Below are 15,601 nucleotides of genomic sequence, written 5' to 3' on the forward strand. Positions count from 1 at the left end.
CTCAAGGGTATATTAGCTGGAGGAGAGATTCGAGCCTGCGACCTTTGGATCCAAACGCAGCTGCGCTAAATAATACGCTACCAGCCGGATTCGAGTCCATCTCGGCTATTACGGTGCAGGAGTTGCTTTCGTTAGGTATAGCTGTAGTCGGTGAGGTGGTGATCTGGGCAGGTTCTGTTTGCCTTTCTGCTAAGGTGGACGTACAAATTGTTGTGTGAGGACGACTTGAAAAGTCGGACCTTTCCAAATGTACAGTTTGAACATTTATAACTTGAAAAGCCAGTGTAAGTATGAAAAAAAACTGCGCTCTTGCGCAAATTGACAGCAGACATGCGAAACATTACGATTACACTCGCTAAAGGTTTGCGCTCCATTTACTTGTCCGCCGGGCGCATTAAACAGGGGATTTGTTCAATTTTTAACTTTTTTTTTTTTTTTTTTTTTACATGATTACATCTGTTCGACCTCTAATTTGTTCTGTTTTATGCTATAGACCGACAGCGCAGCCAATGAGAATTGATAAAAGTTCACCGATAGAAGTGACAGATCTAACAACCAATTGTGAGATTCATCAAACAGGCCACTGCGAATGAATCTACGGAAAGGGGCGGGCTTTCTGTGAACATAGTCTAAAGTGGTTGGAGCATCATATCGAAGTCCGGGAACCTAACCAATCAAAGTTGATAAACGTCGACTTCGGAAACAGACGTATTATTCCACGAATTATAAAGCACGTTCATAACTTGACATCCCCCAAAGTTGTAGAAAGAGGCGGGCTTTATGCGAACATAGCTTTGGGCGGTTGGATCGGCTTATTCACATGTTTCCCGTTTTGTGCCGAAGTCGGAAAAGCCCATCCAATCCAAAAAATCCATAAATACGCGTTAAAAATAGACGGAGAAATCTACCAATTATAAGTTACGTTTAATATCTGACTGCCAATAAACGAGTTGGAAGGGGCGGGTTTCATTTGACAGCACGGTGGGTGATATAGGCTATTTCTGGTTAGGTCGAGAGCGCAGAGGTGAATTCGTGCAGCGGCATTTTGCGCTTTGAGTTTCTCCGCGTACGTTTGGCGGTAGTGAGTGTTTCTGTCTGGTGCCTTCGGGGAGACGGGATGCTGAAGTGCAGAGCGCTGTGGCAGAAATTGGCTCCGCTGGCCAGAGCCTCCTCAACTTTATGTCGGCATAATGTGAAGAGAAAAGGTAAAAACGTGTTTGCTGGTCTTTTCAAATTTGTTTCAAATGAATAAATAGTGATTAAGTAAGGAAAGTGTTCGCCGAATCAACATGCGGCTAAAAAAAACTCGCAGCTCTTTTTGAAGTATTCGATTCGGTGCCTTCCAATCCTTCCACTCAGGACCGGGTGACGACCACTCACCCTCGGCCCTTTTTTCTTCTTCGTTCTTGTGTCACCACTGAACGTCTTTTTCCACAGGAGAAGCTCGCTTCGCTAATTATCTTTCAATAAGTTGCAGCAGCATACATACCAGTTTTTAAAAAGAACTTGTCTGCAGTAGGCAGCGCGCTTGTCATCAGGTGAGTCAACACGATGATGATTCAGAATCCCACACCGCGCACAGATGAGTTGTGACAACTGTTTTATTAAATTAATTCTAGGTTATAACACGTCAAATTTAAAATCCTAAGAGTTCTATCTTCAGAATACCTGTTGACCGCAGTGTACCTGCCTCGTTACAGTTTTGAAATTAGGCCTAGTTGGGGTTTGCACTTCAGACGTATATCAAGTATTTAAACTTTTAAATACACCTTTAAATTAGAGGTGTAAACATGTAGCTTTTGCGGAAATGTATTGGTTGTGCACATGAAATTAGTGATAAAGCTGTTCTCTATATAATAATAATTGTGTTTAAACGGTGGTTTTATATTTAAGTGTATTCTTTTTAAGAGGTAGAACACAGTGTATGACCTGGCTGTACAAGGATGATTTCAGCTTCAGACACTGAAAAGGAAAATCCTGAATATGTCTGGAAAATGCCAACACATTTTTTACATTTATCCAGAGTAGGCAGCATGATGGTGCAGGTGGCTGCCTTGCGATGGACTGGCTTCCCATCCAGAGTACAACGCCTCCTCCCACCGTGTTGCGCCCAATGCTTCTGTGATGGGCTTGATTCAGTCAGTGAGATCCAGTAATTGAATGGATGAACAATTCAAAATTGCATTTTAGCCTGATTCTCTTCTGTTCTTCCTTTACGCAGCTACTTCTGTAATGTAAATGTTAGTAAATTTCAAAAAAAAAAAAAAAAAAAAAAGGAATTGTCGATATTCGGATAAAGTTTTATGCAGCTACTCATGTGATGTGCATCGGTTCATATGGTAGTAAGTAACTGTACTTTAGAATCATGCATCTGCATCTAAATTCTTTCTGCTAATGTAATGCATAAATTGTATTTTCTATGAGATGTATGTCACTTTGGAGAAAAGCATCTGCTGAATGAATAAATGTAAATGTTCTCTTACAGACTGACGTACTTACATGTTCTCTTGAGCTCTATGCTTTTTCCTCCCCTAATATTTTTTGTAAAGCTAATCTGTCTCTTCTCATGACAGTTTGCAACCTGCCCTGCAAGCAGCCAATTTCTTGCCCAACAGTTTGGTTCCTGTTTTGTTTGTTTCAATTTTTACAGTTTTGAGTGTTTTGTTTATGATCTGTTTCATTCCTCCTTTCAGCTTATAGTGTTTATTCCCCACCTTTAATTTATTCCCCTTTCTGAATGAACTGACTGTCCTTCTAGGGTTAAGGTGTGACAACATGGTGACCGTATTTCCAAAGGCCCAGATGTCATCAGGAGCCCCTGGGAGTGGAGGGGATAACCTAATGTATATTCTGTTTGTGGGAGCTGCTTGTCTTGGAGGAGGCATTTATGTAAGTTTTCAGTTTTTTTTTTTTTTTTTTTTTTTTTTTGTGAACAAATTTTAGGTGTCAGGTTGTCTTCTATGGTATGGTTTGGTTGTTATTTGGCATGTTTTCTAAGGGTGGCTGGCTTAAACTAACTAAAACTGAGCTGAAGCTCAATTGTAATACAAAGCCTTTTAAGAAGGTTCACCTTCTAGTAACTTGTAAAATGCTGGTATTGATAATGTTTGTACAAGTTTATATTCTCCTGAGGGTTGCTAGTTAATCCAATAAATGATGTGTTGTTTTCAGTGAGGTCAGTATTTTATAATCCCTAGTTTAACATTTGTGAAATACTCTGATACAAGAAAGCACTGCCTTCAGTTAAAAAGTGTTGTGGGTGCCGTTTCAGTTAGAATTCAGTAAGGGATTTGTTGCATAACTGATAAGTTTTTACTTTTTCAGACGTATAGATCATTGTCCGAAGATAAGAAAAGGTACCAGAATAGACTTGCTGAAATTAATTCCAGAGAACAGAAATTCCCAAAACAACCTTTAGTCACCCAGCAAACAGAATCTACAGGTGAGCTAAAACATTTTGCTTCATTTGCTTACTTTTTTGTTTCCTTGTGAAAGGCTGTTTCCAGGTGGTGCCAGTGACAGACAAACTTGTCTGAAGGAATTTTGTTTCATGTTAAGCTCCGGTTCCCCGTGACCCCGTATGGGACAAGCGGTTCTGAAAATGTGTGTGTGTGTGTGTGTGTGTGTGTGTTAAACTTATGTTATGGAATTTAACCTAAATTAAATTAGTTGTCATAAAAAGGGAATTTATTTTCTTTTTCATTTGCCTTTCAGCTGAATCTGTCCAGGAAACATCTGAAGGTGAGATTCTACTTGAAGTGCTAGTAGCACTCTTACCTCTTACTGTGTCAGGGGTGAATGGGCAGTTCCTGCAGGCTTGGAGGTCCCTATCACTTTAACAACTAATGCAATTGTTACTAAAAGTTTACATTTTAAAAATTATTGCATCAGTTGCCTTAAGAACTAGGCTAGCATGATGAATTAACTCAGATGGCACTCTCCAGGGGAAGGTTTGGAGACTCCTTTCCATAAGCTGGGCTAGTCAAAAGTTTGAGTACACTTGCTGGACACATTTTTTGTTCATAAGACATTAAGAAATCTGAGCAGGAAATGAGCAGCAGTGTCTTCAGAGCTCAGTGTAGCAATTCCTAGAGTTAGGTCACTTGTGGGAATTACTCATCTGTCCAGTTCCCCCATACAAGCATTGTCCAGGTGTTTACAGTACCAGTGAAAAGTATGAAGTGACCTAGATTTATTTTCTTTGGGATCCTGTAAGAGCGTAATTATGTTAGAGTATTTGTTTTTATGTTTGACTGGAATATAAAAAGTGACTGGAGGTAATTTTACTGAAGGAAAGCTATGAAAATTATTTAATGTTTCCGCATAACTTTTTCATAGCCAGTAACTTTTTCCAGTCAAAAGTATTACTGTTCACATTTTACTAGGTTCTAAACGCAATGCTTTTTGTTGTCTTGCATCAAATTGAAACATTTTTTCACTATTTTGAATTATTCCGTATGTTTAAATGTATGAAAAATTCAATGCCTTTAGAAACATACATGTCTACAGCAGTACTGCTGCATGTCTGTTCTAGTTAGAAATTGTTACAACTCCATGTGGAATATGGAATTCAGAATTACTCTGGTTTAATCTGTCACACTTCCTGGCAGCTACACAGCTTACTGTATATATTTGGGTGCTTTAGCTGTTCAAACTACACCTTTGATACCCTGATTTGACTTCCCCATATTCAACCTTTTTACTCTGCATGTGATCTATTGCCAAAATGAGCATGTTGTACAGGGTGCCAAAGGAGCAGCTGTTTGAGGAGGGCTTTGCTGTGATGTAGGACAAGAGTACGGTGGCTCCCAGCTCAGAGGATACTTCACCCTTTGTTGAGACAGCAGAATATTCCAGAGTCCCAGGTTTTGTGTCTCAGCAGTTAACATTAGAATCTAAAATACTCACTGCTGATAACTAAACAAGGAGTGGGGAAACCTGGTTCCATGAGGGCCCCCAAGTGTGCTGGTTTTCTTCTGTTTTAGCTCCTAATTGCTTTTATAAAGGCATTATTTGGACAGAAACCAAGTTTAGGTAAATTCATGGTAGAATAATTGAAGACCGAAAGATAAATGAGAAACCTTCAGACAGTGTGGCACTCTGAAGCATCGATCTTCACTCCCACATTAGCCCTTTTGGTAACCCCTAATCCTTCAACCCAGGTTCATGTGTGTAGAATGTCTTATGTGTATGGTAGTTGAGACTTTGCGTTTGTCTTCAAAGTACACCTACCCATGCATAAATGGACATTCTGCACATAGCATTGCATGTGGAGTCTGTCCTGTTCATATGTTTGTAGAAGAAAAGTACCCTGTCCTTGCATTCTCTGTATTTTATCACACTTTCTGGCTCTCCTTGCTTCAGCAGTACTCTGTATTGAAGACTCGTTTCCTATGTCTTTACTTCCCAGGCACTGACAATAACCTTGTCTTTTAACATCTTTGTCTTATTTCATGATCACAAAGGTTCCATTGACCATTTTCCAAACCAACTATGTTTCCAAAATATTTAACATAAGAGCAAACATGCCAACAAGCATGGTCAAAACAGAGGCATTCCTTGGAAAATCCTTATTAACCTTGTGGTTGGAACCTGGATGTGGTCTTTTGAAGTTTTTCCTTGTCTTGTCAGTGGCTCATGATGGTATTTGAGCAAATATGACTGAAGGTTCCACTCTTCTCACTTTAATGGGAAACTTGGGTGACTTAACGTTGAACTAACATCTAGAATCAAACCAGTTCAGCTTTCGTTCTCCTTGCCTTGATGGTTCTATGATGTCCAGTATCCATGGCTTGGTATCTGAAACATTTTGTCCAGATATAGTATGTTTGTTCCCTCCACCCCGGCCTTTTTGTCTTTGAATCCTGCAGCATTTAACTAATAACAGCATTATGATGACACATTGGTCCCGTTTTTGGCAATTGTATTACCTTAAGGCTTAAGGGAGCTCCAGTGGTGGAGAGTAGTAAAAGCTGTAACCATTTCATTTTGTTGATTTCTATTTGATCATCTGAAGATTTGGCATGTTATTCTGGTGATAAGCTGCATCATCAGTTGAGCTCCCCAGTGAAAATCCACCTAGGCATTTGCTCATCCATGAAGTATGGAGTGTTAAGATCTGGATTGAGGGGTTTTTTTTAAAAAAAACCTCACTCTTCCTCCTCCCCCATAATGTCTCAATGTTTATGAAAACATTAGTCTAATCATACTGATGGAATCTGCGCAAGAAGATGAAGTCTCAGTTGATACACGGCCTTCTTTCATTTCAGCAATCGAAAGTTATACGATCTGAAGAAAGTGAAGGAAGTTTTTTTTTTTTTTTTTTTTTTTTTTTTTTTTCTCTTCCTCTTCTCCTCTCCCCTCTTCATTTCAAATGGTAATGAATTATGCTTACAGAACCAGCATTCATTCTCAAATCTATGTTGAAGGTCCAAATGAGCTGGCCACAACACATTTCACTGAAGGTGGTGAGATCTCACAGCATGGAAGATTTATTTTTTTGCATTTGTTCATGAAAGAACAACTTAGTATGTAATGGTCATATCAGTCCTTGAATGCTTCCCTGAAGAACCACTAGAAGAGAAGTTTTCACTGCTGGTGTACAGTGGAAATAAGGCCTTAACATGATGAATATTTCATGAAGAAACCAGCCGTTTCTCATTTAATTCTCACGTGATTCTAGCAGGTCCCAAGCCTGCTTTACAATCCGAGCCCATTGCAGTGACAGAACAACCTCCCGTACCCTCAGTGGAGAGCAGTGGTAAGCAGGCACACTGCTGGAAAATGACGAATTTTAGATTGTGTTTTTTTTTTTTTTTTTTTGTTTAAACTGACTTTGGGAGTTAACCCATTTAATCCACGGATCACTATCGCAGAACATGTTCCAGTTGCAGAAGTGACTACCACCGTGTCAGCTGAGCCTATGTCCACATCTGCAGCCGAGAGTGGTAAGATCTGAGAGCAACCCTTTGGGAATTCAGCATGAACGTCCAAATGGTTTCCTCTTTTGACACTCCTTGCCGTTACTCGCATAGACTTTTCACCTCTTCTGCTCTTACATCTATTATCCCTTGTTTCATTTTCTTTCCTTCATTGTAAGGCTTCTGCAGTCAGTCTTCTACTTAAGGCTAATTGATAAAAGTCCACACATGGATGTTTTTCTTTTTTTGTGCACCAGTGGTTTTCAGCCCAATGAGAGCCACAGACACCCAAGTCCAGCAGAACGGAGTTTTTATTTCTGGACTAACGCTTAAAATTTGATGATGCTATCTTGTCCCCAATGTGGTCTCAGCTGCAGCCATGGAAGCTCCAGTTGATGCCCTGCCTGAAATCCCTGCTCATGCTCCCTACCTGCTAATTGGTGGTGGTACAGCCTCTTTTGCTGCGGCCAGATCCATTCGGGCACGGGATCCTGGTGCGAGGGTTAGTGTGCCTGTTTGAGGGCAGAGCTGGCCCTTCTCTTGGAATGGGAATGATAATGAATTGTAGATGTGATAATGCAGTGATGATTTCTGTTACATTACTCATTTCCATAAACTGTACTTCAGTAGTACAAATGTTTTATCAGCATTGTTTCAAATAATTGCCTGTCATTTGATAAATTGTGTGCATGTGGTGGTCACATGTAGAAGTTTTATGAGTGTTTGCTTTGTACTGTTGTGTACGCAGGTCCTAATTGTTAGCGATGAATCAGATCTGCCATACATGCGTCCACCTCTCTCCAAAGAGCTCTGGTTCTCTGATGACCCTAATGTGACAGACACACTTCGTTTTAAACAATGGAATGGAAAAGAGAGAAGGTGTGACCCACATTCTCATTTTCTCAAGCACTGTTCTGTGTGCACAGCATACCTCTTATACTTTTTGAAATTATTTAAATTACGTGACACTTTCATACCCAGTAGACTACAAAAATTTCTCACTGCTTGTGTCATGTTTTCTAAATGTGTTTTGCAGCATCTATTTCCAGCCTCCATCATTTTATGTCAGTCCTCAGGAGTTGCCAAGGGTGGAGAATGGTGGAGTGGCAGTTCTGACTGGTAAAAAGGTATTATACAGCACATTTTTGGTGTAAACATAGCTTCATTATACTGTTTCAATTTTTTTTAAAAAAAGTCTGCAATGGGGAGGAGGTTTTCAAATTACTCTGAAGACTGGACTGAGTGACAGTATTCAGTTTGTTCAGTACTTATTGCACCACTGTTTCCTGAAGTAGTGGTGCAGCAGGTAGCTCTGTCTTACAGCTCCTGGGCTGCAAGGTTTTTACATGGGTTTGAATCTGACTCAGTCTTGTGTGTCAAGTTTGATTTTCCTGTGTTTTTCTCCTCTGGTCCCCTACAACTGTACGTTGGAAAGGTGCTTACTGGTAACAAATGGATGCTTCCTGATGTTCATGAGGCAATTGAGATTTTCTTGAGTTGTTTCTGATTCAGTCACTGCCTCCTTTTGACAGGTAGTACACGTGGATGTCAGGGGGAACAAAGTGCGCCTGAATGACGATTCTGAGATCTCTTATGACAAGTGCCTCGTTGCCACTGGTAAGCAAGGTCTCGCTTCATTTTTCACTGGACAGTCTGTAGATGGCATTTCAGTGTGAAGTGGGACAGGTTGGTAGCATAGTGCTGCTACTGCCTTTAGATCCAAAGGATGCTGGTTCAAATCCCACCCACACCTGTACTACCCTTGAGGAAAGTACTAATCTTGAATTTCTCTGTGGTATGAATGAGTAAATAATTAATTATTTAAATGTTATTTATGGGTTCTTTCTCAAACTTTCAAATTACTACAATCTGTCACAGGTGGAACCCCAAGAAACTTACAGGTCATTGAAAGGGCAGGGGAAGAGGTACAGAAGCGGACGACTCTGTTCAGAAAGGTATGCCCATATCAGTCCTTCGGCTGGGTTTCAACACAGTTTCTTTGTACAGTACTTGAGGGCACCACCTGGGTTGTATTTTAAAATTCAGTTCTTTCACCTAGTCTTCCAATATCTGATATTTTAAGAGTAGGTCTTTAAAATAAACTGGTTAATTTTCTCACTGAGAGGAAAAGTGTATATTATCAGTCAAAAGGTTTCTCTTCAATTTACAGATTGAAGATTTCAGGTCTTTAGAGAAAATTTCCAGAGAAGTCAAATCAGTCACAATTATTGGAGGTGGATTCCTTGGGAGTGAACTGGCATGCGCCATGGGAAGAAGATGTAAGGCCACTATCTTTAACCTTATTTATTTTCTGCTTGCTTTGCTGCACTGGAATGTTATCTTTTTACAAGGTGGTCAGGATGTCCATTTGTTTTTCTCCTTTCAGCAAATGAGTCTAGTTTGGAAGTAATACAGATCTTCCCTGAGAAGGGTAACATGGGTAAGGTGCTACCGGAGTATCTGAGTAACTGGACTACTGAGAAAGTCACAAAAGGTGAGAACATGCGGTCTCACATTTGCTCCTCTTGTTCCTCTAGAGATCTGGAACTGTCTGAGAATCCAGTTTCCTGCATATGACATGTTTTAGTGGATGTTCAAGTCCTTTTTTTTTCCCCCTCTCTCTCTGCTCCCCCCCCGTGCCTTATTGTGATGTCTTAATGTAGAGGGGGTCAATGTCATGACTGAGGCAGTAGTGAAGAATGTCAGTTACCAAGATGGGAAAGTGGTGATAAAACTGAAGGATGGCCGTGTGGTAAGTTTTCACTATAAACTACTTATAGAAGTTAAAAGGGGTCTTTACTGTAGCTTAAGTTCTGTAAGATTCCATCCGTATCTCATTTTTGTCATTTGATGCTTCCAGTTTGGGGGGGGACTGTTAATCCAATCCCTGGGTATCTTTTATAGTCTCCTGTTGCTCTAGCTTTTAGTCAGATTGGGCCCAGGAAATGGTTGTCTACAGGGGTGTTGTATGTATCATATATTCATTTACACATCAAACAGTGGTTGGAATAAAACTTCAGTATCATTCATGGAATCTGCCTCATTCCGGTCCATCTTTATTGGATACTCCAGGATACATCTCAGCTCTGATTTAAATGCAACACTATCTAGACACTTTTATGCATTTATTATGCGAATGTGGTGAGACACTCTCAACCATTTCCAAAACCTTAAACAAGTTTGTCAATGTAGAGAAGTTTAACATTTGACATTCTAACAAAGTTTTACATATACGTGTTTCCGATAACATGCTGGTTTTGTTTGATCCTCTTTGTCGAACTCAGGTAAAGACTGATCACATTGTGGCTGCAGTGGGACTGGAGCCCAATGTTGAACTGGCAAAGTCTGCTGGACTAGAGGTGGACTCAGACTTTGGAGGATACAGGGTCAATGCAGAACTCCAGGCTCGCGCCAATATCTGGGTGGTATGTTTGTTAGGCCTGCTTGTGTATAAGTATTCATATTATTCAGTTTCTTCATGCATGAAGGCCTCTTTATCAATTGTATACTTTAAACCAAAACCAGCTGCATAAAATAGATATTTTGGAAGGGGTTTTTGCTGATCTTTATGGAGGCTACAGTATGTGGTTGATGGCCTCCTGTCCCTCAGGCTGGTGATGCTGCCTGCTTCTATGACATCAGACTGGGCCGCAGGCGGGTAGAACATCATGACCATGCAGTGGTCAGCGGCAGGCTGGCAGGGGAGAACATGACTGGAGCCAACAAGCCATATTGGCACCAGTCTATGTTTTGGTAAGAACTAAACTATGACTGTTTCATCCAGAAAGGTGAATATTCTTTCATCCCCTGATTATTGCAGCAAATGTTTTTTCTTTCTTTTAGGAGTGATCTTGGGCCTGATGTTGGTTATGAGGCCATTGGGATTGTGGACAGCAGCCTCCCAACTGTTGGTGTGTTTGCTAAAGCCACAGCTAAGGACACACCCAAAGCTGCTACTGAGCAATCAGGTATAATCTTCAGCCAAAGTCAGGCTTTGTCATGTGTCCACTTTCTTAATTACTTTGTAAATAGTACTGTACACAACAGCGGATAGCATAGTGGTTAGCTGTTGTTAGTAGAAAGGCCCAGGTTCAAGTCACACTTCTGCTGTGGTACTCTTGATCAAGGTACTTAATTTGCATAGATAGTTATCCCTTATTAACCAGTTCTGATTTGTTCCTGAAAAGCAACCAAATATAGGGGGAGGGGGGAAAAAAAAAAAAACTTATAAATGTACTGTTCTTTTTACAAGAAAAAATCCAGTTCGTACCAGCCCAAGTTCACCTTAAAATAAGAACTTTTTATTCCATTGCCCCTGAAAAGCATTTTTGAATTGTGCTGTCAAAGACTTATTCTGATAAGTTGACTGACTTGTGGAAGAAAAAGGCTATATGTAACATTTAAATTATTGGGACATTATATAGCACAATGTGTCTGTTTCTCTCCCACAGCTGGTTGACACAATTTTCAAATCGGTCTCTTTATCGCGCTGGTCCAAATGTAGTGGATCCTGACTGGATAAATGACAATCCAGACTGATGACAATAAGTGATGTTAACAGTCTCAGATCAGAACAATGAATAACTGGATACTGGGAGACCGAATAACACTGTAAATGGGTAAACAGATGTAAACTGCTTATTATACAAACCTAACATTGTAAGTCACTTTGGTGCAAAGGATCAGTTAAATGAAAAAAGAAAATAATGCAACCTTCAGCATTTTCTGAAGTAACGGTCTTATTATTTATGCTTTCCGCCCTCCCTTGAAATTGCTGCAGGAACTGGTATTCGGTCCGAAAGTGAAACTGAAGCTGTTGCCAGCTCTGAGGTTACGCCTGTTGCCGCAGCTCCTCGTGAACCTCAGCAAGGGGAGGAGTATGGCAAGGGAGTCATTTTTTATCTGCGAGACAAAGTGGTTGTGGGCATCATCCTGTGGAATGTCTTCAATAGAATGCCCATTGCCAGAAAGGTGAAAAGCACAGTATTTTAACTGTTCAGCATGTACAGTATGTTTAATGTTTTTACACTTGGTATAATTGTAGCTGTCCTGCCTTGCTAATGGCCACTTTGCTGTTTTGTCTTCCTAGATTATTAAGGATGGGGAGGAACATGCTGATCTAAATGAAGTTGCCAAACTGTTCAACATTCATGAAGACTGAAACTGAATCAGGGAATAATCATGTTAATATTTAAGGCCTTGAACTTTCATTGCCATCCTTTCTTGCCCCTACTTCTGAAAGAAAGGAGATAATCTGGGCACAAATCTATTTTTCTGTACATTTCACATAACCCGAATCAGTCCTTATGTCTGTAATATGCAATGGATGCATCACTGTTTCAGATGTTCTTTTTAAAGTCTGTTAATATTGTTGAACAAGGGAAAAAAAAAAAAAAAAAAAAATCTGAACAATCCTGAAGGGGAGAGAAACTCTCCTGCTGAGCTGTACATGTTTTGTGATGAAGTTGGGGAAATAAAAACACAAAACCCCATTTGCCTTTTATAAACCTAATGGTACTTATGGATGTTTGTCTGGAATAAGCTGGAGTAGTTAAATTAGGATGTTAATAAAGATTTTATTTGACTTCGTAGAGGATTTTTGTCATTAAAATTAGCACACTGGCTTCTCATCTTACAAGCAAAAATGGGACCAAACCTTTATGACTCTAAAATAGTTACCCAAGTTAAAATAAGTGAAAGATTCATAATAAAAATTCCTTTTTTTTTTTTATTTATTTAAATTATAGTCTTTAAAAGCCTTGGTTTAGCTGTAAGGTACTATATGGGTTTAATTTTTTTTTTTTTTTTTTCCACTTTGACCTGATTTAAAATGACTGAAAACAAAAATGTATAGTCCATACCCACCCTATTGAATCCTGAAAGTAGACTAATTTGTTCCATGAATTGATAGTGTGAGTTTAAAAAGTTATTTTTAGCACTTACTCTGACTTTTATTAGTCAGTTCTCTGTAGATGTTTTAGAAGAAAATAATATCCTTTTTAATTTATATTTTGTAACTGCAGGAGCCAGCGTGTATATTAACTCATAGCGCAAGAATGAAGTACCAACACTAGGTGGAGTAATCTGTTTAAAAGAACTTGGGCACAATATAACAAACTTTTGAGGGCAAATGATTGTTTTGTAGGGAATTTCTACCTGAAAAATGTATATTTAAATTGCATTTGTTTGTCTTGGAGCACAGACTAGAAGCATTGCAGTGATGAATATACTTAAAAGGCCAAGACTAGGTGGTGTAATCTAGAAAGATACAAATACTCAAGGCTACAGCAGCATACATGCTGTACAGTAAAGTAGAGAAAAAAGACCCCACTATAATACCAAACTGACAAGTGTAAAAATGTGGTCACTTTATTAGGTACATATACCTCATACAAGGTTGATCCCTTTTGTTTCCTGAGCAACCTGAAATCTTTAAAGGCAAGAATTCAGTAAAGTGCTGGAAACATTCCTTATGGATTTTACTTTATACTGATTCCATAGCATGATGCAGTTCCTGCAGATTTTTCCACCATATATTCATGGAGCGAATATCCTGTTGCACCTTGGCTGAAAGGTGATATCATTTAGGTTGAAATATGAGGACTTTGCATAACACTGGAGTAAAGTGATCACACCTTCATGTTCCTGGAACCATCCTTATGATGCGCTCTTTGTTACATAGCACATTATTCTGCTGGAAATATCCATTTGAAAAAAGTGTAGAATGACCATGAGAGGGGTGCACCTGGTAACAATATATAGATATGTCGTGGTGTTCAGATCAGACTCAATATTCTTGGGACTGATGTTTGCAAAGAAAACATCCCCATACCATTACACCACCACCACCACCACCAGCCTGTAACCTTTGACATCAGACAGAATAAATACATGGACTCAACTGGCCGATGCTAAATTCTGATTGTAGCATGTCAGTCAGGCAATCAATCAATCAGTCAAGATCTATCAGAGCAGGCAACATGATTTCATTCTTTATGTGTTGCGTTTTTGTGATCAGGTGCCCACTGCAGCCCCATCATCTTTCTTAGCTAACAGGAACTGAACCTGATGTGGTCTTCTGCTGCTGTAGTCCATCCACTTCTTGGTTTCACGTGTTGTGCATTCAGAGATGCTTTTTTGCAGCACTTTTTTTGAAGTTGTGGCCTTCCTTTGACCTTTTCAGGAGCCTGGCAGTGTGGCTGTTTCTTAGAGAGTAGAAAGAATCACTGTGTGTGAGACCACTGGACTGGTTGTAACATATTATAATTATAATTACCTGGATCATACCTCTTACTCATTCTGATAGTTCATTAGTGACTAAACGTCAAGACCCTGTCTGCCCTGTTTTACACAGTGACTGAGGTTGAAGCCAGGTGATTTACTGTGTATGACATAATTATTGGTAAATATTTTGAGAAATTATTCTAGAAATTTTTAAGAAATTGCATAAAAAACTTTTAAAACAGACCCAAGATTTATTATAAAAAAAATTGTAGAAAGTAGAAAAAAATGGATAAGTGGATAAGTATTATATAGAGAAATTCACACCTCCCCTACAGCGCTCCCATATGGTCTAGCGGTTAGGATTCCTGGTTTTCACCCAGGCGGCCCGGGTTCGACTCCCGGTATGGGAAGTGATATTTTCTCGTTGCTCCGTTTGTTTCGTTTTTTAAAATAATTATAAATGACTTACAAAATAATGATTTCGTTTAGGCTACACTTTTATAAAAACTCCGTAATAATATATGTGACTATTTTCGCGCTGCTCCGGTCCTCTCTTGGTGTTCAGCGAACCGAGCCCCGCCTATGCCATTAACTTCTGAAAACAAGCGGGGGCTGTGGATGAGTTACGTTCCCCGGTGAAACAAACATACACCGATTCTCACTATTTCATTCAATCCACTCCACTAAAACTGCAATACACATGCACTGAGTATTTATATGTATCAATTACTGTTGCAGTTCCGGGTTTGTGCGTTGCTGTTTTTCGGCGAGGGGTTCTCAAGTGATGTAGTAACTTTGCAGATGATCCCTTGATGCTGGGAAAATATGTGACTCGCCCACGGGCGCAAAACAGAAAACAGTTGGGTTCCTAAAAGGAAATCCCCCACGCGCTCATTTCTTATTTAGACCAAAGACAAGATAGTCATAAAATATGAATTAAACTCTCCTAACCTTCATACGGATTACCTGCAAAAGTAGCATTAAACCGAAATAAGAAGGAAAACATTCAGATAAATGGTTATATGACCATGCTCAGGTAGCAAATATGCATTTTTATGCTGGACCGACGCTGTCATGTCATCATCAGATGGAAAATAAAACATCAGAAAGGGTAGAATAAACCTCTTTATTCCTACATACGGTAAGGCTGACTCACTCCTCACATCATCTGCTTGCACTTTTTTTTTTTTTTTTTTTTTTTACTTTTTCCAACTTCACTGTTAATTATAACTCTCCTTAGCGAACTAGTAGATACAATCATCAGAATTATTTACGTCGTAGTCTGCTTCTTATTTTTTTTTTCCTTTTTACAAGAAGATTCATTGTCACTTTCATCCAAAAGTGTTTATGATCCTGTACAATGAACTCCTCTTTATTCTAGCCCACAAATTGAATTGCGCCCTACTGTAGACCAGTAGTGATACAGTGTTGCTTTTTTGAAGCTATTTAACTCCTGT

At 39.5% G+C, this 15,601-nt stretch overlaps 2 protein-coding genes and 1 non-coding gene across 7 annotated transcripts in view; all 3 read left to right on the forward strand.

Annotated features, from left to right (window-relative positions):
• Nucleotides 1-826: 826 nt before the first annotated feature.
• Nucleotides 827-12,432, forward strand: aifm1 (apoptosis inducing factor mitochondrion associated 1). Of its 4 annotated transcripts, none has more exons than XM_018746634.2 (19): nucleotides 827-1,205; nucleotides 2,759-2,889; nucleotides 3,325-3,442; nucleotides 3,715-3,741; nucleotides 6,683-6,760; nucleotides 6,876-6,947; nucleotides 7,292-7,422; nucleotides 7,669-7,799; nucleotides 7,957-8,047; nucleotides 8,453-8,537; nucleotides 8,799-8,875; nucleotides 9,091-9,199; nucleotides 9,307-9,414; nucleotides 9,584-9,672; nucleotides 10,205-10,345; nucleotides 10,531-10,673; nucleotides 10,764-10,888; nucleotides 11,701-11,891; nucleotides 12,010-12,432. In XM_018746634.2, exons 1-19 carry the CDS (start codon nucleotides 1,118-1,120, stop codon nucleotides 12,079-12,081), a joined length of 2,007 nt encoding a protein of 668 aa, XP_018602150.1. In that variant the 5' UTR covers nucleotides 827-1,117; the 3' UTR covers nucleotides 12,082-12,432. The 4 variants fall into 4 exon arrangements, with proteins under 4 accessions (XP_018602150.1, XP_018602152.1, XP_018602153.1 ...); XM_018746636.2 differs by having other exon boundaries at nucleotides 6,686-6,760; XM_018746637.2 differs by lacking the exon at nucleotides 6,683-6,760 and having other exon boundaries at nucleotides 12,010-12,431.
• A 2,050-nt stretch (nucleotides 12,433-14,482) lies between these two features.
• trnae-uuc (transfer RNA glutamic acid (anticodon UUC)) lies at nucleotides 14,483-14,554 on the forward strand. The gene has a single exon. It is a non-coding gene; the product is annotated as a tRNA-Glu (tRNA).
• A 460-nt stretch (nucleotides 14,555-15,014) lies between these two features.
• LOC108931014 (ETS-related transcription factor Elf-1-like) overlaps nucleotides 15,015-15,601 on the forward strand; it is a 36,072-nt gene continuing 35,485 nt past the window's right edge. For both annotated transcript variants that reach the window (XM_029257883.1, XM_029257878.1), the window contains exon 1: nucleotides 15,015-15,285. The gene's annotated coding sequence lies outside the window, so the exon portion shown is untranslated. The remainder of the gene's footprint in view (nucleotides 15,286-15,601) is intronic.

Source organism: Scleropages formosus, chromosome 14 (genome assembly GCF_900964775.1).
Source record: "Scleropages formosus chromosome 14, fSclFor1.1, whole genome shotgun sequence".
NCBI lineage: Eukaryota > Metazoa > Chordata > Actinopteri > Osteoglossiformes > Osteoglossidae > Scleropages > Scleropages formosus.